Source organism: Microcebus murinus, chromosome 22, assembly GCF_040939455.1.
Source record: "Microcebus murinus isolate Inina chromosome 22, M.murinus_Inina_mat1.0, whole genome shotgun sequence".
Taxonomy (NCBI): Eukaryota; Metazoa; Chordata; class Mammalia; order Primates; family Cheirogaleidae; genus Microcebus; species Microcebus murinus.
In genome coordinates this window covers 5,701,933-5,728,245 of record NC_134125.1, presented here as the reverse complement: position 1 = coordinate 5,728,245, position 26,313 = coordinate 5,701,933, and the positions used below count along the sequence as shown (strand labels likewise).

Sequence of the window (26,313 nt, the reverse complement as noted above, 5' to 3'; positions counted from 1 at the left end):
CATCTTAGTATCATCATGTAAATAGTTTTGACCCTTTAGTTCCTGAGGGTTAGCTGTGCCCCCCCCCATGGGTCCACAGACCACATGTTGAGAAGCACTGTTCTGTACTATGCATTCCTTAAAGGCAGAGATTGACTTTAATTAAAAAAATTATGTTGCTTATGTTACCTGAACTGAAACTCATTTACCCACCGACAACACTCCCATGTGTGACTCTCCAAACCTCTCTTGGTCTTCCAGACGTTGGGTATGCATCAGTTAACGTTCGCTCACAGGACACGAGCTCTGCGGTGTCTCCTGTATTTGGCTGACAAGAAAACTATAGAATCTCTCTTTAAAAAACCAATCGAAGAAGTGAAGTAAGTAGAATTTTTTTTCATTGTATTAAGAAATAGGAAACAGGTCATTTTTTAAAACTGTAACTTTTAAGCCCCTTAATTCAGAAGCGTGCATTAGAGTAACTGCGTGAATGTGGTCCTGATGCCTTGAATGTCCTCGACGTCTTGGCAAGGGGGCAGTAGGCCTTTGAGAACATGTTTTCCTCGTTTATTGGAGACATTTAGAAACTGGATGCTTTCTGTATCCTGCTCAAACTGATTTCTATCTGGTGCTGTAGTCAGTGAATATATTTAGAAGTCCAAAATGGACATTAATTTTTTTATTTTATTTTTAACTGGCCTAATATTTTCATAAGTGGCTTGTATTTTAAATGTAAACATGGCCCACGAGAATGATTCTTATAAACATCTCTGTTTTCCAGATCTGATTTGAAGTGTATAACTTTTCTGGCATTATTTGAGACTTTGAATATCCCCATCACATCTGAACAATTTTGCAACAGTCCTAAAGAAGGAATGATTAAGGGTCTGTGGAAAAACCACAGTCACGAGGCCATGGTAGGTTCACCGAGTCATCCAGGAGGCAGGGCCCCTTCTCACATGCTGTCATTTTCTCTCGAGTCCCTGAGAGACAAAACCAGAGAAACTCTTTAACCCCCAACAAGCCCATTGCTCTGAAACCTTTTCTACTTTCCTGTCCCAGCATGCGGATGGGTACGACAACCTGGAAGGTCCCCTTACTGCTCTTCCTCGAAGCCCATGGGCTAAAGTCATCCTTGTCACCAAGAGAGAGCATTTTTATAATCCCTCTCATGGCTTGTCTGTCCTCTAGACAGGGAGAAGACACCCTCTGTCCCTATAGAAAGAAGGTATCATTTCTCTTCCTCCTAGTTGCCTGTAAGAATTTAGTCTCTGAAGCAGTTGGAGCCCAGAACAGGCAGGGTGTATGGAGTGAACAGGCAAACTATTCTTAGAAGAAAGGGGGAGAAGTCTGAAGTGTTTGTGAGTCCATGACAGCAAGAAAAAGAACATCTTTTTGTTTCTTTCATTAGAAAGATGTAGGTTGGCTGGACACAGTAGCTCACGCCTATGATCCTAGCACTTTGGGAGGGAGGCATGGGAGGGTCGCTCGAGCTCAGGAGTTCAAAACCAGCCTGCACAACATAGTGAGATTCGTTGCTACAAAAAAAATTTAAAAAGAAAGAAAGAAGGAAGGAAGTCTTCAATAGACATTTTTGGATTATAAGTATATTTTGTATTAAGTTACCCTACCTTTTCTAAAGGTAGTTTGATTTACTGGTGTCTGGAAGCATCATGGTTTTTTTCTTTTCTTTCCTTTTTTTTTTTTTTACCAGGCGGTAAGATTAGTGACTGAGCTTTGTTTAGAATACAAAATCTATGACCTGCAGCTTTGGAATGGACTCTTGCAAAAGCTTCTTGGCTTCAAAATGGTAAGACTCAATTCCCTAGACTAAGTGTATTTTAAAGCTTTTGTACAGCATCTCCAAAGCATTTTGCATTGATACTTATTACTGAACAGATGTATGCTAAAAGCACATTCAGTCTCACTGGGTTCATACCATGCTAAAAAGAACTTGGTGTTAGGCCAGAGAGTACAAACTCAGAATGACATCAATTTCACTGGGAACAAATGGAAGGTTCCCCGGCCTTTTTTGATATTTATGAATTTGTAAGTGAACTTCTGTGGCAGTTCTCATGGAAGATAAATTTTTACTGATACTCCTTTTGAAACTTTAAGAATCTAGTATTTCACGTCAAACTTTTGCATTTTAGTGGTCTTTAAAACTATTTTATTTTATTTTACAGATTTCTTATCTAAGGAAAGTTTTAAAAGCCATGTCTAGTATCCATTCTTTATGGCAGGTATGTAAATGTTGTTGAATTTAATCTTCATACTGTGGGCTGTGTGACAGCGGGCGCATGGATTAAGCAGTCGGCTCCTCTGTAGAGAACAGAACTGATTGGCTGCAGGACGATGTTCTGCTAAAGTCCTGTCACCTCCTCGAAGGCATCACTTTCCTGAGTTCTCTAGGCCCCACAAGTCATTTCTTCATTTACGCTCAAACCATGTTGGCTCTGTGCTAACATTTGTCGTAGTCTAATTTATCTTAATTAGACATTGGTGCTGCCCCCTTGAGGATTGTGAAGGTCTTTAAAGTCAAAGACCATGTCTTGTTCATCTTTTATAAATTTCACAAAACATACACCCATATAATCATTGTAATATCTATTTTATAGAAATATGCTGAGTAAAACATGGAAATTCTCCTTTATGATTTCCCTTCATTACTGTCTCCCCAGAGGTAACCACTGTTTACTATTTCCTATGTATTCTTAGGGAGTCTTCCGGTTATTATATAAGTACATGGCCGTGTGCGTATTTATACAGATGACCCTTGGACAACGTGGGGCTTAGGGGTACCGACCTCCTGTGAAGTCAAATCTTTGTACAACTTTTGACTCCTCCAAAACTTAACCACTAATAGCCACTGTTGACCAGAAGCCTCACTGACAACATAAACAGTCAATTGACACATATTTTGTATGCTGTATGTATTATGTACTATATCCTTACAATAAAGTAAGCTAGAGAAAAGAAAATGTTATCAAGAAAATCATAAAGAAGAAAAAATATATTTACTATTCATTAAGTGAAAGTAGATCTTCATAAAGGTCTTCATCCTCATTGTCTTCACATTGAGTAGACTGAGGAGGAAGAGGAGGGGTTGGTCTTGCTGTCTTGAGTGGCAGAGATGGAAGAAAATCTGCATATAAGTGGATGTGCACAGCCAAACCGGTGTTGTTCAAGGGTCAACTATGTATATATCTTTGTGTACATAAATTCAGTCACATTCTAAACAAAGTATTCTTTTCACTAAACATTGGTCTCTGGGAGATTGTTCCATATCAGCACATATAGATCTATGTCATTTTTTTACTGAAATATAATTACATGTAAAAGTCATCCTTTGGAAGTGTACTATTAAGTAGTTTCTGTAGTCACAAGGTTATGCAACCATCACCATCATCTAATCCCAGAATATTTTTCTCACCCCCAAAAGAAACTGCATCTCCATTAGCAATCGTTCTCCATTCCCCACTCCCTCCAGCCCCAGCACCCACTCATTGCCTTCCTGTCTCTGTAGATTTGTCTATTCTGGACAGCCTGTATCAGTGGAATCACATAGTATGTGGACTTTAGTGTCTGGCTGCTTGTACTTGGCATGATGTCATGTCATAGCATGTATCAGAACTTCATGTCTTTTTGTTGTCGAATAATGTTCCATTGTGTGGATATACTACATTTTATTTATCCATTTGTCCGTTGATGGACATTTGGGTTGTTTCTACTTTTTGGTTATTATGAATAATGCTGCTATGAACATTCATGTACAAGTTTTCACATGTACATATGTTTTTCATTTCTCATGAGTATACACCTCGGATTGTTGGGGCTTACAATAGCTCTTTGAGGTATTTTGTTATTTCTTAATTCTCTGTAATATGAAGTAAAATGCACCAAAGATTATTTAAGCACTCCTCTGTTGATGGACGTTTGCTTTCATATTCACTTTCTTGAAATTCTCCCTCTTGGCCCCTTCCCCCTTTCCTGTAGCCCTGGCACAGTGTCTGGCACATAACAGGCTTAGTATTAATTTTGTTTTCTGAGTCGAGTTCTGACACTTTTTGCCAATAGAACAATAATGAATCCGCCAGGATCATATAGCAAGATCCTGAAATATAGTTATGAAGGACTACAGGCCGGGCATGGTGGCTCACGCCTGTAATCCCAGCACTCTGGGAGGCTGAGGCAGGCAGATCCTTTGAGCTCAGGAGTTCGAAACCAGCCTGAGCAAGAGCTAGACCCTGTCTCTACTAAAAAAAAAAAGAGAGAAAGAAATTAGCTAGACAACTAAAATACATATATATATATAAAAAATTAGCCAGGCATGGTGGCGGCATGCCTATAGTCCCAGCTACTCAGGAAGCTGAGGCAGGAGGATTGCTTGAGCCCAGGAATTTGAGGTTGCTGTGAGCTAGGCTGATGCCACAGCACTCTAGCCCGGGCAGCAGAGTGAAACTCTGTCTCAAAAAAAAAAAAAAAATTAAATGAATAAAAGTAAAAATTAAAAATGGTTATAAAATTCTATATTTCTGTTCACATTAAGGGAAAGAAGAAAATATAAAAATATTTTAAATATTAAATATTTTAAAAAATAGTTATAAAGGACTATCGAACCATAATCATCTCTAATCAGGAGTTATCAGTTTATGATTTTGGTCTTAGCATCCTGAATATAAGCTTTAAATGTATGGTTTTGTGGCTGCAAAATAAAGAAGAGTTTGTAAAATCCCAGACGTGGATTCTTTAACCAACTTCTTTCCCCAGGTACCCTACTTCAGCAAAGCTTGGCAGCGTGTGATACAGATCCCACTACTTTCAGGTATTTCTCCTCTGAGACATTGGCAGAGCATTCCGTATCTGTGTGTATGTATATCACTGTTGTTTTTTTATCTTCAGCCTCTTGTCCTTTAAGTCCCAGTCAGCTATCAGATTGTCGTGAGAGTCTCATCGCTGTTCTAGAGTAAGTAAAACATTTGCTCGCCTACCAACAAAATATAAAATTTGTTGCTTTTGTAAGATTCCTTTCTAATAGACGTCTCACACGAGTAATGCCTTTTTGTTGGGAAGTTATGCATAACACTTGTTTTTATAATAAAATAGCTATTATTTTTACAAATGCTTTCCATGTGTGGTACAACTAGTAAATCAATATTCAAGAAAGTCTCTACAGGCGCGGTGGCTCACGCCTATAATCCTACTACTCTGGGAGGCCAAGGCGGGAGGATCGCTCAAGGTCAGGAGTTCGAGACCAGGCTGAGCAAGAGCAAGACCCTGAAAATAGAATGAAATTAATTAGCCAACTAAAAATACATAGAAAAAATTAGCTGGGCATGGTGGCACATGCCTGTAGTCCCAGCTACTCGGGAGGCTGAGGCAGAAGGATTGCTTGAGCCCAGGAGTTGGAGGTTGCTCTGAGCTAGGCTGACACTATGGCACTCTACCCCAAGGCAACAGAGTGAGACTCTGTCTCAAAAAAAAAAAAAAAAAAAAGAGTTCTCTAAAAATTAGTATTAACACTTGATGTTAATTAAGCATAGAGTACCTTTTTTTTTTTTTTTTTTTTTTATAAGTACCTTTTGTGACTACCCAAATCATATAGTGTTGTCTCTTAGATTTTGAGTCATCCAAGAATTTAGGCATCTGTAGGCTTCCAGACATAATCACAGTAGCAAATTGTAGTCTGTGTTCCTGTAGGTAGATTCTTTTATTCCACGTCATATGCCATCAAAGACTTAAGTTATTCATTACTAAGCATTCCAGCACTTTAGTGTCTAAAATTATGGGAAGCCTGGACAGGTAAATGATTATGGAAAGCAAAAAAATCCAATATAATCTAGTGACTCTGACAGATTATTAACCAATTAATGCATTCTCTCAAAGATGTCCAGTTTCAGATGATCTCGACATGATCGGGGTTGCCAGGCAGTATCTCCAGTTGGAGCTTCCGGCTTTTGCCTTAGCTTGTCTGATGTTCATGCCACACTCAGAGAAAAGACACCAGCAGATTAAGGTATCTTGCACACTATTCCTCTGGGGCTACCAAGGAAATATAAGGTCTCATTTTTCATGTCCCTTGTAAAAGTTTGCATTTTCTTTTCACCAGACCTGTAAAGCATGAGTCCATCAGTGGGGGTGAGGGAGACGTTTTGTTTGCGGGTTTAATGGGCGGTAAGACGGAAAGGTAGATTAAGGTCCAGCTGAGGGATGTCTGAAAAGAGACCTTGGAGCTTTTTATCAGTGGGGAACAGCTGATTTTCTTAGAAGAGTGAAGGGAAATGATGGAGGCCGTATTTTAGAAGGAATAACCCATTAACCCATGTAGACTTGACCAGAGGAGAGAGGTAGGTGGCCAGAGGGGGAAGTCTTGGGAGGGTATTGCATTTGAACATAATTTTATTCGCTTGACCCACACAAAACAACCCTGTGGGTAGGCAGGGAAAGCTTGAGGATAGGTACCCAAGGTGGTGGCAATGAATTTGAACAAGATGGAAAGGCTACAAGGAAAGCAGCAACTTAGTGATTAGATGTGGGAGATAAAAGAGAGGGGGAGTCAGATTTTACATGTGGGTGCCTAACAAAAGGAGCCAGGAGCATTCTGAGGACAGAATTCTTATTTTTTTTTTTTTTTAAGCAATTTCAAGTAGATGTAATGAGGACAGAATTCTTAAAAAGAAAAAAACTACCTCTCATTTCTTTTATTGTAATCATATAGAACAAAGAGAACAAAGCAGTTTGAAATGTTGCACAGCTATTTCCCCACAGGCAGATATGCCAGTGCACACAGATCTATATAAATGGACATGCATATTTTTTTATTTGTCATTTGGTCTATTAATTCCATTTTCTCAAAGCCATCTGTGCTCGTCTTTTTTTTTTCCTCTTTTGATTATTCATAAATTCATCCCTTGATACTTTTCAACATTTCAGTATTTAAATAGATTCCTTTTTTAGCACTTAGAACGACAGAATGCCTGATAAACAGCTCTTGCTGTTGGAATAAGTCTTTGTAAAATGCTATTTTCCATCATTTCAATAATTTTCTGTCGATAAGTATTTTTTCCTAGATTAGAAATTCTTTAAAATATTTCAGATGTAAAGATGAAAATCTTCCAGATTTGACAGAAATTAGTACTCATGATGCTTTTCCATTAATTATACTTTGATTTGTCTCTAGAATTTTCTGGGCTCATGTGATCCTCAGGTCATTTTACAGCAATTAGAAGAACATATGAACACCAGCCAGTTAGCAGGATTTTCACATCAAGTAAGAGGCTATTTCATCTCCTTTTTTTGCTATGAAAATTTTGATTTTAAAACATTATCATTTTTCCAAACCAAGATTAAGCTGGGAACTACCATGTGTAGCTATTTGTTAATATATAAAATTATTTTGCTTTTATTAAAACCTCAGTAAATTTTTCAAAAGGCAGCAACCCTGACTATCTTGCTTACTTCCGTGCTCAGTGGAAAATTTGTAGCTTTAAACACTTGTAATTGTGAACAGATCTTCTTCCTCATAAAAGTCTTAAAATGTTTGACAACAATTACTTTTTCATTTTTTTACCATCTGCTGAAATGGGCCAAAGCAGTCCTCCTCCTAAAATGAGGCTTAGTCACAACGCAACGATAATTCTGCTTCTGGTTGTCAGAGATGTTTCCATATTGAATAAGGACTTGGAATTTAACACGTTTTTAATGTAATGATACTTATTCTATAGATTAGAAGTCTGATTCTAAACGATATCATAAATAAGAAGGAGTTTGGGATTTTGGCAAAGACAAAATACTTTCAAGTGTTGAAGCTGCATATGATGAACACCAACAACATCACTGAACTAGTGAACTATGTGGCAAATGACTTAAGGTAAGTTAATGTTTTTAAAAAAATATTACTATAGAATTTCCTTATTTTATCTTTACTTTGGAGGAAAATATCAAACAATTGTAGAGCTATTTGGTCATCATTTGAAACTCCACTGGAGAAAGGGCAAGTTCAGTGGGGCTCGCAGTACCTGCTGGCTCCGTCCCCACACTGGGTCTGACTGTGCTGTCTGTCGCTTGAGAGGTTTCCCTTTCTCATCACCACACCTTTCTTCTGCTTGTTTAACGCTTTGTGATCGGCTGTAATGACTTATTGTCATTTATGTTTTATTATTTGTATGATTTTTTGAGGTATAATTGATACATATCACAAGCTACACATATTTGAAGTATGCACTTTGAGAAACTGACATGTGTATATACCTGTAAAGCCACCACTACAATCAGACAGCGAACATATTTACCACCCCCAAAAGTTTCCTCATGCCGCTTTTTCCTTTTGATTCCATAGTGTAGATGAAGCTTCCGTCTTGGTAACTGAATATTCAAAGCATCTCGGGAAACCGGTATCGCCAGACGCCACTCCCTGTGACATCCTGAAGGTAAAGCTCTTAGCTTCTGACCTGACACCGTTTATATTTCTAGGGTCTTGAAATTGACCCAGCCTTTTCCAGTGTTCCGGAGATCAGTGTATTTTTGTGTGTCTGTATATTTTCATATTTTACTTTTTGTGTTAGAGAGTTCTAGACCAGAAATAAGGAGGCCATGGTTCTGATCTCAGTTCTGCCACTGAGCAGCAAAGCAGCTTAACCCACCTGGGCTTCAGTTCTTCATATCTGGGCCACACGGGCTCTTGGGCGCTTTCCAGCATCATGAGTCCTCATAAAGTGTTTTTAATATCAAAGCAAGTGAAAAACTAAATTTAAGAAGGTATTGATTACTGTCATGCTTGGGCATTCATTGCTTTTTAAATTCATTCTTCTTTTTCAATTACCTAAGATATATATGCTTACTCTAGAAAAAAGAAATATGGAGGAACAAAGACAGACCAGAAACAAGAACTAAACTGATCTCTTGAAATCTCACTACTCAGAGACAGGATCACTGTTAACATTTTGCTGTACATTTTTCCAAATTATTTGTGTGTGTAAACTATGCATATAATTTACTTATACTCCTATTTGGAACTTAAATATAAGGTAACATTTTTACTTGGTCATGTTTTGCTAGTTTTAGTAAACCTGAATATTTTGGCCTTCTTGCTTTGGTCTAGGTCAGGCATATTAGTAATAAAATAAGCCCACATTCTGTTAACTCCCATTAATAACTTACAGTGTTCACTTCTGGTCTGTCATGCTCAACGGCATAAGATTACTTTTTTCAAAAAGGGAGAATATTGATTCAGGAAATGAATTTATAACCCTTAAACAATATCTGTTTCTCTCCAGTCATATCTGATTTGTCTAAAATGCCAAATAATTTTACATGTAGATTTTTGTCACAACAGCTAAGTTCTGTAGTTTAATCTGACCAGTTTCTGTTTTAAAAAACTAACTGATGCTCATAAACACTGTGTTTCTTCCCATTTAGATGTTTCATAGTGGATTATGGTAAATCATTGAACCTTTTTTCAAGAAGGACAGGAACAAGTTTGGACTCTGCTATGAATGGATCCTATTTATTACAGTTTTAAATTGTGCAATCTCTGTGCTGTAGCAATTTGTCAACCATCATCCCCAAGTAATATATTTAATATTAGTATAATCGCCCCATAAAGAACTCATGCCCTGAATTAATAAATCTTTTCATTGCCTGTTTCTTGTATAACTTGTAAAGACTATTAGTTTTGGGGGTTTATTTTGTTTTTTTATTTTTGAGACAGAGTCTCACTCTCTTGCCTGGACTAGAGCGCCATGGCATCAGCCCAGCTCACAGCAACCTCAGACTCCTGGGCTCATGCAATCCTTCTGCCTCAGCCTCCCGAGTAGCTGGGACTACAAGCACGTGCCACTGTGCCAGGCTAATTTTTTTCTATGTTTAGTTGTTTGGCTAATTTATTTATTTATAGTAGAGATGGGGTCTCACTCTTGCTCAGGCTGGTCTCGATCTCCTGACCAATCCTCCCGCCTCAGCTTCCTAGAGTGCTACGATTACAGACGTGAGCCACCATGCTCGGCTGACTATTAGTTTTTTACGCTGTATGTGAAGGAAACAAACTGCAAAAATATTATAGTTTGCTCTCCCACTCAAGGAAAGTGACTACTTATATAGCCTGTTTCTTCCATATGGAAAAATAATATCAATCTTTTTACTGTTGTTATAAATAAATATTTATATAATTTTAGCTGCAGAGTGTATCAGTCAGTGGCCAGTGAGGAAAACAGAAGCCATGCATGTCAGAGGTTGCTTATAAAGGTGTTAAAAAGACCAAAAGAGCAAAGGGAGCTGGAGGGGGAGCCAGGGAAGAGGAGGGAGGGATTAGCAGCCAAAAGTCAGGAGCAGCTCCTGCCCCTGCCATGGAACCCGAGCCCACGTTTGCCACTGAGCTGTCGGAGCTGCTACTGCCACCGCCGTACTTAGAAGCTCAGAAGTCCCCTCCCACCATTGCTGCTGCCAGCTTCCACCGCTGCCAAACCACCACCTAGAGAGAAAAGAAATAGCTCTGCACTTTCTTGAACCTTTGCATTCTTGTGCTAGTGCCAAGAAATGACAGAAGCAGATAGGACGCCACCTGGCTGGGCATCTCTGGAGAGGCAGTGTGCAGGCTGTAACCCCCAGTAGCAGGGCGCTGGCCTGGAGGGCAGGGGAGAGCTAAACGCCGGCACACAGAAATGCTCATTACACCTGTTATTCTGCCTTTGCAGTCTTTGCTATACTTGTGAATAACCGGAATAAAGAGAATTTAATATTACTGGAATTAGTTTGCCTTTGTTTTGCCAGTTGAGGAAAATATTTCTATGTATTAATGGAAAATTCCATGTAGCATCATTATTAAACTTGTAAAACTCACTCAAGTCTGGATTTTAATTCTGGTTCTATCACTTATTAGTTGTGTGATCCTGGACAAGTTACTTAATTCCTAAATCTTAATTCCCTCATCTGTAAAGCGAGGATAGTAAAAGTACCTACTGTCTAGTGGCAGGAGATCTGAATGACAGTTCACATAAAACACATAGGACAGCACCTGTGAGTGCCCAGAATGTTAGTTGTCATGTTACGTAGGCTTCTGTTTAACTAATTGCAAATTCTTACATTGCAAGTGCAATAAAATTATATATAATTATAAAATTATAAAAATTATTTTGTTTTATGAAAGTGTTTATTATGCTGTTTCTCAATAATTCCTTTAAAATGCAAATAGCTTAATTTGCAATGATATTTTTAAATGGGATTTGACCTATATTTAAAACATAGTCCAGGCCAGCCGTGGTGGCTCATACCTGTAATCACCATGACTATAATCCTAGCACTCTGGGAAGCCGAGGCAGGAGGATCGCTTGAGGTAAGGAGTTTGAAACCAGCTTGAGCAAGAGCAGGACCCCATCTTTATAAAAAATAGAAACGAATGAGAAAATGCTCGTTCCTGCTAGGGACAGCCCCCGGGAAAACTAGCATCCTTTGCTATCCTACTCTAACGTATGTTGGAGAACAAAATTTAGATAGTAGAAGTCTATTTTCCATGATTTTATATGGGAAACATATTCCCAGCCCACCCAGAAACCCCAGCTAGTTTTCCAAATATCACTAAAACAATATAAAACATGTAACATGTCACCAACAGTTTCTGCATAATGTAACCTGATTTTTTAATGCCTGTAAATTCTTTAGGGGGCAAGTTCATGTATGATAGAAAACATAATTGGGCTGCCGATACAAATTTTCTCTCACCCCCAATCAATGTATACTGTATGAACAATGACATAACATAGGAAAGATGCATAATGGGTGCAAAACAACACTTAGCAAAATAAAACAAGGTGATATTATTTTTTGAGACATAGTCTTCGCTCTGTCGCCTGGGGTAGAATGCCTTGGCATTAGCCTAGCTCACAGCAACCTCAAACTCCTGGCCTCAAGCGATCCTTCTGCCTCAGCCTCACAAGTAATTGGGACTATAGGCATGTGACACGCCCGGCTAATTCTGGGTTCTCACTCTTGCTCAGGCTGCTTTCAAACTCCTGACCTCAAGCAATTCTCCTAGAATTGCTCCCAGAGGGCTAGGATCACAGGCATGAGCCATCACACTCAGCCAGAACAAGGCAATTTTAAAATCACAGCATAACTTCTGTACACTTTTATTCAAAACAGTCAAAGCCAACCCAGAATCAAGGGGGAGATGGCATAAACCCCACACCATAATGGAAGAAGTATCAAATTTCTGATTTTTTTTTTATTTCAGTATATTATGGGGGCACAGATTTTAAGGTTTCAATAAATGCTCTTCCCCCCCTCCCCCCACAAGTCTGAGTTTCCAGCATGACCATCCCCCAGATGGTGCACATCTCACTCATTATGTATATATATACCCGCCCCCCTCCCCCCTGCCCAATACCCTAATACTGTAGTACCTATGTGTCCACTTAGGTGTGATCTTTTTTAATTTTTAAAAAGGGCTCTTTTTTTTTTTTAAGGGCTCTGTTTTTTTGTTTGTGTTTTAAGGGCTCAGTGTGGGTTTTTTGTTTGTTTTAAAGGGCTATGGTCATTTTTTTAAAAATTGTTTTTGTGCCAAAATACACATAATATTTACCATCTTAACCATTGTTAAGTATATAGTTCAGTAATAGGTGGCCATTTTCAAAATCACGTTTTTCAAAAGCAAGATGCAGGATGGTGTATATAAATACAATCTGTTTGTCAATCTTAGTCTTTCTTCAAATGTGAAACACAACAGCTACCTACTCTCAAGTTCTTGTCAAAAATCATAAAGTGTTTTTCTCACTGATTGCACATTGAAGTATATTGCCTCTGAAGAAGCATGGAAAGTTTTTCTATGTATTAATCTACATATTTGGGGGGTTTATGCTTTGAAAAAATGGCTGCAAGCACACAGGCAAAATATTACCAGTTCATCTACAAGAATAGATTTTAAGTACTTAATTTTGTAAAGTAGGGAATTTATTAGAAATCGATTATCAAATCAATCGGAGAGAACTAGAGTACCCGCTAGCTGCTAGTATTCTTTGGAGAGCACCAGTGGGATACACAGAGTACATGCGCTATAGAATTTCCAACTGCAAAAGGAAGAATAGAAATGTGCATAGGAGTAAGTGCCCAGCCCTTGGTCTAGTAGGCCAGTGACTCTCAACCTTTCTTGCACATTAGAATCTTCGCTGCACAGTTCAATCGCCTGGGGATATTTTTGAAATCCCAATGCTTAGGCCACATCCATACCAGTTGTATAACACTCTAGAGGAGTTGGGTTTTAAGTAATTTTCTAAAGCTTCCCATGTGATTCCAATTTACATGAATCCCCTGGGGAGCCTCCTTGAATCGCAGATTCAGATTCACAGGTCTGGGTTGGGGGTTCGGATCCTGCGTGCTGTTGAGAGTGCAGTGGCTATTTACAGATCACAGCGCACTTGCGGCCAGAGTTTGCATTCTAACAAGCTCCAGGTGTTGCCAATACTGCACGTTCACTGACTACACTTTTAAAGTAGCAACCGTCGGGACCAAGGATCTGCGAAAACAGTGGCTGTGGTGAGCAAAAAATGATTTTTTACTTTTTTAAAGAGTTTTAGAAAAAGAAAATCAAAAGAATAGTAAAAAGCATCATGGTTGGGGAAAATTAGATAAAATTCAGATGTCAATGTTCATAAATAAAACTTAGTGGTTGGGAGACTACGGCAGGAGGGAGACTTGAGCCCAGGAGATTGAGGTTGCAGTGAGCTGTGATCACGCCACTGCACTTCAGCTTGGGTGACAGAGCAAGACTTGGTTTCAAAAATAAAAAAAATACCAAAAGAGACTAGCAAGAAAAGGGGTGGAGCAGGAGCTGGGAAACAGGGTGAGAGGAGGGGAGAAAAAGCACGTTGGCACCTTGACACCATAAACAGTTGATATTTTTAGGTAGGAAAATAACAAAGCGAACTTAATGTTTTAGGAGGATAATTTGACAGCTGGGGGTAGGATGAACTGGCCAGAAGGACTGGAAGTGCTCCCAGATGAGATTATTTAAATTGCCCAGGAATGTGATAAAAGTGGAGACTAAACGATAAAGGAAAACATGGGAACTTTTTAATATCAGGGTTAAAGGAAAGGAATAAATAAGAAAAATCACCTGCATTTATTTCTACCCTTTCTTGGTGTTTATAATGCAATCCCCAGCATTCCTCCTTTCTGAGATTTAAGTGTAAAGGGCTGTTTTGAGCTGGGGTTTGCTGGTTCCTCATGAATCTACACATTAACTAACGGAGATTTCTCCATGAAGCCGGTTGTTCTATCTCCTTTAGGGGATAATGACTTTGTGTTAAGAATTGCATCTTTATCAAATTAAGAGAAAGTGAGAAAGCAACTTTGGGATAACAATTTTCAGACCGATGAAAAGCAAATAACTATTTATTTAAAAAAAATATGTTGGTGATTTTTTTTCCTGTTAGAAAGTAATGCAGGATATGGTATATGAGTTCTATATCAATAAAGTTGTTATTTTTAAAAAGTATTTGGGATGATGAAAATGCTCTGGAACCCGAAGAAGGTGGTGGTTGCACAACGACCAGTTCCTTTGGCAGATGTTTCGTTTTGTTTTTTATTTCCATTTATCTCTCTTTTCATGATGTTTGTTACAAAGTCACAATCCTACGGCATATACAGTTTTGTACTTAATATCATTTTCCCTGCTATTATAGACTTTAATCATTGTTATTTTTACTAGCTGGGTTTATTGCATTGATGTAGTAAAAAATCCACAGGCTGGAGAACCACGCAAGCTTGGGTTCCAGGGGCTGAACTGAGTTGCTTTATCTCCCTGAGCCCTTTTCTTACCCATAGGATGGGAATAAGATATCCCTTTCCGTGGTTTCCGTGAAGATAAAATGAGATGATCAATGTCGGGCATTACTTAGCCCTAACAGACCCTTCAAACTCTTCAGTCATTTACTAGAGTATTTCTGCACGTTTACATTGCACTAATATTTTTCACAAAGCTGTTTTCACATTTGGAATTATTCCCATGAGATACATTTCCAGGAACAGATTTGCCAGATCCAAAGGAACGAAGGGAACACTGGAAAGGCTCTTGCAAACTGCCAGACTGTGTGTGTGCTTCCAGTGGTCTTTGCAAACGCCCTTTCCTCCCGGCACCAGGGGGCGTCTGCTCTACGACCTCCTCCCTCACGCTGCACAATCTCGCTTTTAGAGACTCGTTGCTAATCTGCTAGGTGAAAATGGTACCTCACCAGGTACGTTGGATTTCTTTAATACTTGTGTGATTGATCTTCAGAAAACCAATCCTAAGCCCAAAGTGGCAGGGGGAGTCTGTAATTGTGTCCTGGGGCAGGGAAGGGATCAGGTGGTGGCGCTAGAACGTAACAAATGGAAGGGACCTTCCTGCTTCCTTGACTCGGAAGCTAAAGTAAAAGAGAGTTGTGTCCCAATCCTAGCGTTGGTTTTGTTGTTCAGAATAAAGTTCTGATAGATAGAGGGTTGGCTTTTGGTATGCCAGGGAAGTCCCATTTTTGGAACTTGAATATGTATATATTTGAACTTATTCATTTTATTTTACTTTTTTGACACAGAGTCTCACTCTGTCACCGAGACTACAGTGCAGTGGCCTCATATAGCTCGCTGCAACCTCAAACTCCTGGGCTCAAGGGATCCTCCTGCCTTAGCTTCCCAAGTAGCTAGGACCACAGGTGTGTGCCACCACGCCCAGCTAATTTTTCTGATTTTTGTAGAGACGGGTTCTGGCTCTTGCTCAGGCTGGTCTCAAACTCCTGGCCTCGAGCAACCATTCTTCCTTGGCCTCTCAAAGTGCTGGGACTACAGGTGTGAGCCACCATGCCCGACCATCCTCTCAACTGTTTTTTTTTTTTTTTTAGATTTCTTTTTTTTTTTTTTGAGACAGAGTCTTGCTTTGTTGCCCAGGCTAGAGTGAGTGCTGTGGCGTCGGCCTAGCTCACAGCAACCTCAAACTCCTGGGCTCAAGAAATCCTCTTGCCTCAGCCTCCTGAGTAGCTGGGACTACAGGCATGCACCACCATGCCCGGCTAATTTTTTCTATATATATTAGTTGACCAATTAATTTCTTTCTACTTACAGTAGAGACGGGGGTCTCACTTTTTGCTCAGGCTGGTTTCGACCTCCTGACCTCAAGCAATCCGCCCACCTTGGCCTCCCAGAGTGCTAGGATTACAGGCGTGGGCCACTGTGCCCAGCCCTCTCAACTCTTTTTAATATGGTATTTACTTAATAACCACTTTCCTTGAATTGCTTGATAATATCTTACTTACTACAGCTATGCACATATGTACGAAGCGTTAAGACATTCCTTGTACTCAAAAAGATGATGTAACGAACTAGAAGGAAGCAGTATTACCTCGAAACCAAGATGATTATCAATTCATTTTTTTCTGTTGTTCTTTATATAGACTTGGTAATCTTTTTAAGTCTTAAAAAAATACATTACTCATAACCCATACTATATTTCAACCTCTAAAAGAAGGAAGTGGTAATTTACAAAATTTCTTCCCCTCATCCTACCCCACAATGTCATGTGCCCCTGAAGTTGTTAGTATTTTGGTAATGGGGAGCCAGAATATCTAGGAGGAAGATATTCATCATCAAACAATATGAGTACATGTGCTGGTGTGCATATTTCTCTCTCTCTCTAATGACTCAACCAGCCACAGCATATGATATTTAGGGTGATAGTCCTACCATTCACAAGTTTGCCACGTGAAAATAAGAACCCCACATACTAATATGTCAGTGAGTGGCCTTTTCTCGGTAAGTTACATTCTTTTGATTCAGTCTAGATCACTGGTGGGATTTTTCTATGCTTATATTTTTACTTCTGGGCTGATAAGCAAGGGTGAAATGAAAACATAAGTGATAAGAGTTATAAGAAAGTGAAAAAGAGATCTTAAGAGTGAAATGAAGAAAGAACTGGAAGAAAGCCGGTGACCAAGTTAAGCCATGGGAGCACTTTCCATCAGCCTGCTTGGTGTTATATCCCTACCAGGTTCACGGCCACTGCCCAAGAGGAAGGCCATACAGCAGGGCCACTGCAGAGAAAGTTTTAATAAGGTACCGTGTGAGGAGACAGTAGGATGTTCTCAAATCCATCTCCCTGAGAATTTAGGAGAAAGGGTTTTTTTTTTTGTTTGTTTGTTTTTTTTGAGACAGAGTCTCACTTTGTTGTCCAGGCTAGAGTGAGTGCCGTGGCGTCAGCCTAGCTCACAGCAACCTCAAACTCCTGGGCTCAAGCGATCCTCCTGCCTCAGCCTCCCGAGTAGCTGGGACTACAGGCATGCGCCACCATGCCCGGCTAATTTTTTTTTTTTATATATATATCAGTTGGCCAATTAATTTCTTTCTATTTATAGTAGAGACGGGGTCTCGCTCTTGCTCAGGCTGGTTTTGAACTCCTGACCTTGAGCAATCCGCCCGCCTTGGCCTCCCAAGAGCTAGGATTACAGGCGTGAGCCACAGCGCCCGGCCAGAGAAAGGGTTTTTAAAGACATTTTGGCGGGCAAAGGGCCAGGCAATTGGGCCTGCTGATTGGCTGGGTTCGGGGTGGGATCACAGAGGTGTAAAAACTGTCTTGTCACGCTGAGTCAGTTCCTGGGTGGGGGTCACAAGACCAGTTGAGTCAGGTCCTTGGTATGGACCACTGGGCCACGTGGGTCCGCTGGTCCACCGGAACGCAGGGCCTGGAAGATAGCTCAAAAACTGGCCTCAGGTTTCATGAGGGTGATGTCGTCTATAGGGGCAGTGAAGAAAGTTGAGAATCTTCACGACCGTCAGCTATGAGATTCCTGCATAGTGAGCAGTGGTAGGACAACAAGCCAGGGGACAATGGCTGGTTATATATATATTTCCCCTGCCGCAGTTCCCACCTGTGGCCCTTTATTAATTCTGCAAAGGGCAGTTTCATTGGTTGGGTCTCTTGAAAGGCAGCAGGAGGAAACGTTTTCCTCCCTGTGTTTGCCCCACATACCTCTGCAGTCGTTTTCTGGGGCTTCTATAACAAGTCACCACTAACTGGATTGTGTGAACAACAGACGCTTACTCACTCATGGTTCTGGAGGCTACGTTCTCTCCCGAGGCTCTAGAGGAGGCCCCTCCCTGGTCTCCTCCAGCTGCTGGTGGCTCCAGGTGTCCCTGGGCTTGTGGCCACATGGCTCCAATCTCTGCCTCCCTCCTCAGGCGTCCACCTTCTCCTTGTTATGTCTCTGTGTCCTTTTCTGTTGCTTAAAAGGACATTGTGTTTAGGGACCACCCTAACCCTGGGTGCTCTCATCTCTATCCTTGCCTTAATTACATCTGCGAAGACCCTGTTTCCAAATAAGGTCACATCCTGAGGTCCCAGGTAGACACGAGTTGGGCCATGAGGGACTGGGACAACCCACTATAACTTCCTCCCTCACATTCTACTGCTTTTGTCTTTGGGTAAAGCGTATATTCCTTTCAATGAGTTCTCCATCTAGCTGCGACTAGAAACAATGATCTTCTAAATTTTACTGAAGTAAACAAACATACAGAAATTATGATGGATTTTCACAAAATGCACATGCCCACATAAGAAACATGCAGACTAAGAAATAGAATATTCCTAGGAGAGATTAGAAATCATACTGTTTCAATTTCTTTCTTTCTTTCTTTTTAAAACTAGTGATAAAATACATATAACATTTACCATGTCAACCATTTTTAAGTGTATAGTTTCTTTTGTTAAGCCCTTTTTTTTTTTTTTTTTTTTGAGACAGAATCTTGCTTTGTTGCCAGGCTACAGTGAATGCCGTGGTGTCAGCCTAGTTCACAGCAACCTGAATCTCCTGGGCTCAAGCGATCCTGCTGCCTCAGCCTCCTGAGTAGCTGGGACTACAGGCATGCGCCACCATGACTGGCTAATTTTTTCTATATATAATAGTTGGCCAATTAATTTCTTTTTTTATTTATAGTAGAGAAGGGGTCTCACTCTTGCTCAGGGTGGTTTCGAACTCCTGACCTCGAGCAATCCGCCCAGCTCGGCCTCCCAGAGTGCTAGGATTACAGGCGTGAGCCACCACCCCCGGTCTTTTAAGCCCTTTTTGAAACATGAAATGTAATTTCTTTTTAAAATTTTTTAATTTATTTTTTTTTCAATATAGCACCCTAGGGTTTAGTTTCTTGATATTAAACATATTCACAATATTGTGCAACCACCACCACCAACCACCTCCAGAAATTTTCATCTTGGAATTGAGTTTTCATTAAACAGTAACTCCTCATTCCCCCTCCCCCAGCTCCTGGCCCCCACCATTTCACTTCCTGTCTCTGTGGATTTGACTGCTCTATGGACCTTAAATAAGTGGAATCATAGCGATATTTGTCCTTTTGTGACTGGCTATTTCCCTTAGCATAATGTCCTCAATGATCATTCATGTTTGAAGTGTGAGTCAGAATTTCCTTCCTTTTTAAGGCTGAATAATATCGAAATCATATTCTTCTGAAAGGTGATCAAAATCTCTTTTGGATTCCTATAGCTAAGTCTTTACTAATTTTCAGCCTTAAGCATAATTAATAATCAATGTATATTTCTTTAGTCTTTTCCTCTTCCATAATTATAGATTTTAGTGTTCAGGTTTTTATTTTTTTATAATTTTATTCATTTTTTAATTTATTTTTTTTCCATTTATATTATTTTTTTTTAATTGCTGGCTTCTGAATTTGTTCAGGTTTTTAAACCCTCTGCTTGGGGTCCTGAGGTTTTGGCCACGTTCACCAACTCACATACATTTTAATGATCTCATTGAATCCCTAGAAAAGCTACAAAACCAACAGGTTTCAAAAGTCGATAACTGGAAGGTGGACCCTCAACATTTTTTCCTCTTTCCTCTTCCTTTCTGTGCAGCTGGGTCACAGGCAAACCCCACAGTACCCTGGCGGTTGTTTAGATTTAACTCGATGTCCTGGTCCCTGCCAATCCTCTGAAAGTCAGCAGGATTTTGTGTTTTGCTTCCTTTTATTTTAGCACACTCACGCATTGTTTTGGAAATATTTCACATTCCAGGCAATTTAAGACTTCTTGAACAAACAACTCACCTCTTTGTAGACGAGACCCATTGACTATATAAATTCCCAGTTGAGTAGGAAAAAAAAAACACACAAAAAAACCCAAAAGCCTAAGATGGGAAGACAGCGAGGAATGCGATTCCAGATCCCTATTAGAAATCCTCACGGGGATAAGTCTGAATTCATTTCCATCACAGCTAACCGCCGCAACCTTTATAAACAAGTACAGCACCTCAATCAGCAATAGGCACAGGACCTATTTCCCTGAATCTATCAGCTGGGAAACAGGTTTCTGCTGTAAGCAACTTAAGTCATTTATTTTCATAGTTTACACATTACACAATGACTTGGGACCAAGCGCCAAGAAATAGAGTAAGAGCAAGTTCAAGTCCAACATCGCTTGCTAATACTAATCCCTTCGGTCAGCCTTTAAACGCCCTTATCAAAAATCCACCCAGCTGAGATCCTTGCTCTGAAACCTTTCTACGTGTGGAGTACAGCAGGGAACGTATAGGGCAGCCACGCCAGGGACCTCACGCACACACGCACACATATGCACACGCACGCACAATCCTTGCCTAAGCCTGCGAATTAAACACTAGTGAGAAACCTTCATCATTAGTTATTTCCCTACAAGCTGAAACACTGAATTTCTTTCACTTAAGCTGTAGCAGCACATTATAACACCTTTTCTCTCCAATGAGAGACACACGGGGACATGAGGGTGGCTGCTGCCAATCTTGCAATTCTTGTTCCTGTTTGGATAAAACTGACACCTTCACCTTGCTTTCTCAGAACCCTGAAGTCTGTATCCATTGGGGTGCTTTCGGCTGCAAGTAATAGAAAACCCAGCTAGAAATGGCTTTAAGCATAGACAGCATTCATCATCTTTCATAAGGACAGGTCGAGATACAGAGCTCCCAGGACAGGACAGTGACATAGCCACGCTCCTCCCACCTTCCCACGCCACGTCCTCCACATGCTGGTGTGTCCTTGGCTGTCCCCCCATGGTACAGATGTACTGGGCTGCTCCCAACATTATGTCCTTGCAAGAATTTTCAAATATCCTTTTAAAAAAAAAAATTGAGGTGAAATTCACATAATATAAAACTAACCATTTTAAAGTGTACAATTCAGTGGTATTTAGTACAGTCACATTTTGCAAATATCACCTTTATGTGGTTCCAAAACATTTTTATCACCCCCTGCCCCATAACCACTAGGCGTTCACTCCTCACTTCCCTACTCCCAGCTAATCTGCTTTCTGTTTCCAAGATTTGCTCACTCTGGATATTTCCTAGAAGTGGAATCATACAACAGGGGGCCTCTTGTGTTTGATTTCTTTCACTTAGCATCATATTTTTGAGGTTCATCCATGTTGTAGCATGCATCCGTACTGCATTCATGACCAAAAAACAATATTAAATATTGTGTTGTTCGCATAGACCGCAGTTTGGTTATCTGTCGTTTGTTGATGGGCATTTGGGTCGTTTCCACCCTTAGGCTGTTGTGCTGCTATGAACTTGCCTGTACGTGTCTTTGTTTGAATAACCTGCTTTCAATTCTTTTGGGCATATACCTGAAAGTGGAATTGCTGGGTCATATGGTAATTCTATGTTTCACTTTTTGAGGAACTGCCAAACCAAAAGGTCCTTTTCAGTAGTGAGAAAAATTTTCTAAAAAGCGTCCCTAGAAGGCTTCCCCCTGCCATCTTCCTGGCCAGAATCGGGTCACATCTCCATGCCGACAGGAGCGTCCTGTCCTGGCAAGCCGGGTGAGACCACCACGACTGGTCAAGCTGACCGTGACTAAGTCTCCATACTTGCCCTGAGCCCAGTCACCTCCGAAGGTCACTTAGAGGAGGGTCATGTCTAGGAGGTGGTGACACAGGCAGGTGCGCTTTCCGTCAACATCCCCACCCCCAATGTCATTAGAGGACTTTGTGGTCAGTCCAAGGGTGTGAATTTGTCTGTTCTAGCTGCCCCGCAGCCTGTCCTTCGGGGCTGTGTAGCTCTCTTTGTTCCTTGGGGTGTTTATTCTGCAAACATCTGTCTTAACAAAGAAGTGTGGGAACAAGGGTCATGACCATCAGCAAGCCAGAGAGTCAAGGCCACGTGGAGCGGAAGCGGCTGTGAAATGTCAGCAGGGTGGGGGGGGGACCCCAAGCACGCAGGGAGCGCTTTCCCTCGACAGCCCCTCGCAGGGACACGGGGGTGTGTCTGCAAGAGCACCCTGCTTTGTCGTCTCGATTCAGATTTGTGGACCCAGGTTTGCATTTGCTTCCACTACCAAGCCATATGGACATCACTTATTCATCTGCTCGGCAGATACTGGTTTCACACCTGCTGTGCGTCAGGTACTGCACAAAAGGTACGCATGGACGGCCGGGCGCGGTGGCTCACGCCTGGAATCCTAGCACTCTGGGAGGCCGAGGCAGGCGGACTGCTCGAGGTCAGGAGTTCGAAACCAGCCTGAGCAAGAGCGAGACCCCGTGTCTACTAAAAATAGAAACAAATTAATTGGCCAACTGAAAGTGTACATAAAAAATAGCCAGGCATGGTGGCACATGCCTATAGTCCCAGCTACTCGGGAGGCTGAGGCAGAAGTATCGCTTGAGCCCAGGAGTTTGAGCTTGCTGTGAGCTAGGCTGACACCATGGCACTCTAGGCCGGGCAACAGAGTGAGACTCTGTCTCAAAAAAAAAAAAAAAAATGGTATAGATGGAGCTCACAGCGTGGTAGGGATTGATGTTGGATTATAAATTATGTAAGTGTTTCATTAACATTGTGATCATACCATGAAGAAAAAAAGTACCAGGTTCTGTGAAAGTGTGGGAGAGAGGAAGAATTCAGATTGGACCCTCCGTGACAATCTGAAAGTCTAACAATAGACAGGTAGCAAAGCTGCCCCAGGTCATTCTAGTGCAGGGCTTAGGGGATGAGGTCACATCAGGAAATGTCATTGAACACCCTCAAAGAGAAAGCAAGGCCAAGTGTAGACTCTGGGGACACTCCTTAGAGCACAGCAAGAATTAATTAGTTTTTAACTTAACATTCCCGGCCAGGCGAGGTGCCTCACGCCTGTAATCCTAGCACTCTGGGAGGCCAAGGCGGGAGGATCACTCAAGCTCAGGAGTTCGAAACCAGCCTGAGCAAGAACGAGACCCCGTCTCTACTAAAAATAGAAAGAAATTAATTGGCCAACTAAAAATATATAGAATAAATTAGCCGGGCATGGTGGTGCATGCTTGTAGTCCCAGCTACTCGGGAGGCTGAGGCAGGAGGATTGCTTTAGCCCAGGAGTTTGAGGTTGCTGTGAGCTAGGCTGATGCCACGGCACTCTAGCCCAGGCAGCAGAGTGAGACTCTGTCTCAAAAAAAAAAAAAAAAAACAATTAATGCTCCTAAGGAAAAGAATGTTTGAGGATAAATGATTGTTATAGACCCCAAGGCCAAAGAAGCAGGAAGTCTGTGCAAACCTGACTGCAATTCCTCATGTCACTCTTTCTGTGCAGCAGGGAAGAGAAGTCCGTGGCACAAACACCATGTCACGTGACCACGTGGCTTCAACTAAGTGGACCAGCTGTTGGCCCACGTGCCGGGGAGCTGTCCATGTCTGGCCAGCACCCGTGAGGTGGCCTGGTGCAAAAGCCTTGCTCCAAAGGGACCTCTATCCTGGAGCATTAGTTTCCTGTGGCCACCAAAACAAATGGCCGTGCAGGTACTGGCTTGAAACCAAACGGAAATTTATTCTCTCACAGTTCCAGAGGCGAAGTCTGAAAACCAGGCATTGGGAGGTCACACTCCCTCCAAGGGCTCTGGGGGAGAATCATTTCTTCCCTCTTCAGCGTCTGGTGGCTTCAGGCTTTCTGTGGCTCGTGGCTGCATCGCTTCACCCTCGGCCTTTATCTCCACATCACCTTCTCCTCTGCATGTCTTGTCAGGACACTTGTCATTGAATTTAGAGCCCATCCAGATAATCCAAGGTAATCTCATCTTGAGATCTTAAATTTAATTATATTTGCAAAGACCCCTTTTCCAAATAAGGTCACATCATGAAGAAGGTTCCTGGGTTAAGACATGGACATGTCTCTTGGGCCGGGGGGACACACTTTGACCTGCTACAATTGGGTAGTGACAACTGGACTCACGCACACCTGCTCATCAGGGGCGATCAGTGCTGGGCAGTGACAACAATCCAGTCTGGGCCTCTCCTGATGGAAGTTTGAACTTGAGACATGGGAGAAACAGACATCTCCCTTGGAGTCGTGCGGAAGCCAAGGGACCCAGAAAGGAGACAGTTGGCAGAAGCCGTGGGGGGGGGGCGGGGAAGAAGGAGAGCAAAGCCAGTGAGAAGTCAGAGCAGTGACTGAGGAGCTGCATCTCGAGGATGGTGACACAGTTCCAGCTCTTCTTCCTGGCCACCATATTTCATCGGTTCAAAGATGCACCTTTTGTTGTTGTTTTTGTCACAGTTTGACACCTTGGAACGTGTCTAACAGCAGATGATGTCTTGAGTACTGCCTGTGGCCAGGCAGCAGTCCCGGGGTCGCTGGCATTGCCTGCAGGTGGGTGAACTCCGACAGCATTGGGACCACCATGTGCAGAATGGGTGTCGGTGGCTTGAGGACACGGCGGGGCCCTCTTGCCTCCTAAGAACCTGAAGGTTGGCAAGGGAAGAGGCGAGGCGAGAGTCGGACGCGTTCAGCCGCATTCCCGCGGGAGGAGTAAGAGGAGGCTGCCCCACGGGATTGCCCAGCCGGCCTAGGAACCGGTGCCAACGGCTTCCGGGTCTTTTAGAGACGCTGAATTCCCAGCACTCCTGCGGTGCCGAGGACAACAGTGAGCGGAAAACACGGACCTCAGAGCGTGTGTAGGAAAGCCATCAGAAGAGTCAGATTCTAAACGTGAAGGTGTCATAGGGACATCTTAATCAGTTGGTTGCAGTTACATCTTTCTTTTTACTCTGTTAATTTTTAGAGACAGGTTCCCTCTCTGTCACCCAGGCTGGAATACAGTGGTGTCATCATAGCTCACTGCAGCCTCAATCTCCTGGGCTCAAGCGATCCTCCTGCCTCAGCCTCCCGAGTAGCTGGGACTACAGGTGTGCACCACCACACCCAGCCCCTAAATAGGTCTCGTGTATACATAAAAAGGAACATGTTATGAAAAAAGTATGGAATATCCTCAAAAAATTAAGACTATAACTACCATGTGATCCAGCAATCCCTGTACTGAGTATATATCCAAGGGAAAGGAAATCAGGATGTCAGAGAGAGAGAGAGTTGCATTTCCTCATGCATTGCAGCTTATACAGCTGAGACATGGAATCGGCCTAAGTGTCCATCAATGGATAAAATGCCGTGTATACTCAATGGAATACTATTAAGCCATAAAAAAGGAAGGAAATCCTGTCATTTGCAACAACATGGATGAATCTGGAAGACTTTATGTTGAGTGAAATAAGCCAGGCACTGTGTGATCTCACATGTAGAATCTTCATAAGCTGAACTCACAGGAGCAGAGGGTAGAATGGTGGTTACCAGGGGCCGAGGGCAGGTGGGTGGACGGGTTGGGGAGGTGTTGGTTAAAAAGTACAAACTTTCGGCCTGGCACGGTGGCTCATGCCTGTAATCCTAGCACTCTGGGAGGCTGAGGCGGGAGGATCACTCAAGCTCAGGAGTTCGAAACCAGCCTGAGCAAGAGCGAGACCCTGTCTGTACTATAAATAGAAAGAAATTAATTGGCCAACTAACATATATAGAAAAAATTAGCCGGGCATGGTGGCGCATGCCTGTAGTCCCAGCTACTCGGGAGGCTGAGGCAGGAGGATTGCTTGAGCCCAGGAGTTTGAGGTTGCTATCATCTAGGCTGAGGCCACGGCACTCTAGTCCGGGCAACAAAGTGAGACTCTGTCTCAAAAAAAAAAAAAAAGTACAAACTTTCAGTTAGACAGGAGGCATAAATTCAAGAGATCTATTATACAACGTGGTGACTATAGTTAATAACAATGAACAATGTATTGTACACTTAAAAATTGCCAAGAGAGTAGCCTGTAATCCTAGCACTCTGGGAGGCCAACGCAGGAGGGTCACTGGAGCTCAGGAGTTTTGAGACCAGCCTGAGCAAGAGCAAGACCCTATCTCAAAAAGAAAAAAAAAAGACTGACATAGGAAATAAAAAATCAACACCCAAGACTAAAGAATCAAATGAAATTTTGAAGTGATGAGAAAAAAGTACGTCAGTTTTATTGTGTGCATTATTTTTCTTTTTTTGTGGTCTATAAAATAATGATA

General features: G+C 41.7%; 1 protein-coding gene across 1 annotated transcript in view; it reads left to right on the top strand.

Annotated features, from left to right (window-relative positions):
• KNTC1 (kinetochore associated 1) overlaps positions 1–10,690 on the top strand; it is a 74,160-nt gene extending 63,470 nt beyond the window's left edge. The window contains exons 54-64 of the mRNA XM_075996514.1: positions 241–359; positions 761–896; positions 1,694–1,789; positions 2,166–2,222; positions 4,750–4,804; positions 4,882–4,945; positions 5,866–5,995; positions 7,160–7,249; positions 7,704–7,849; positions 8,318–8,408; positions 9,397–10,690. Coding sequence (XP_075852629.1) covers positions 241–359; positions 761–896; positions 1,694–1,789; positions 2,166–2,222; positions 4,750–4,804; positions 4,882–4,945; positions 5,866–5,995; positions 7,160–7,249; positions 7,704–7,849; positions 8,318–8,408; positions 9,397–9,420 — 1,008 coding nt within the window. The 3' untranslated portion in view covers positions 9,421–10,690. The remainder of the gene's footprint in view (positions 1–240; positions 360–760; positions 897–1,693; positions 1,790–2,165; positions 2,223–4,749; positions 4,805–4,881; positions 4,946–5,865; positions 5,996–7,159; positions 7,250–7,703; positions 7,850–8,317; positions 8,409–9,396) is intronic.
• The last annotated feature ends 15,623 nt before the right edge of the window (positions 10,691–26,313 follow it).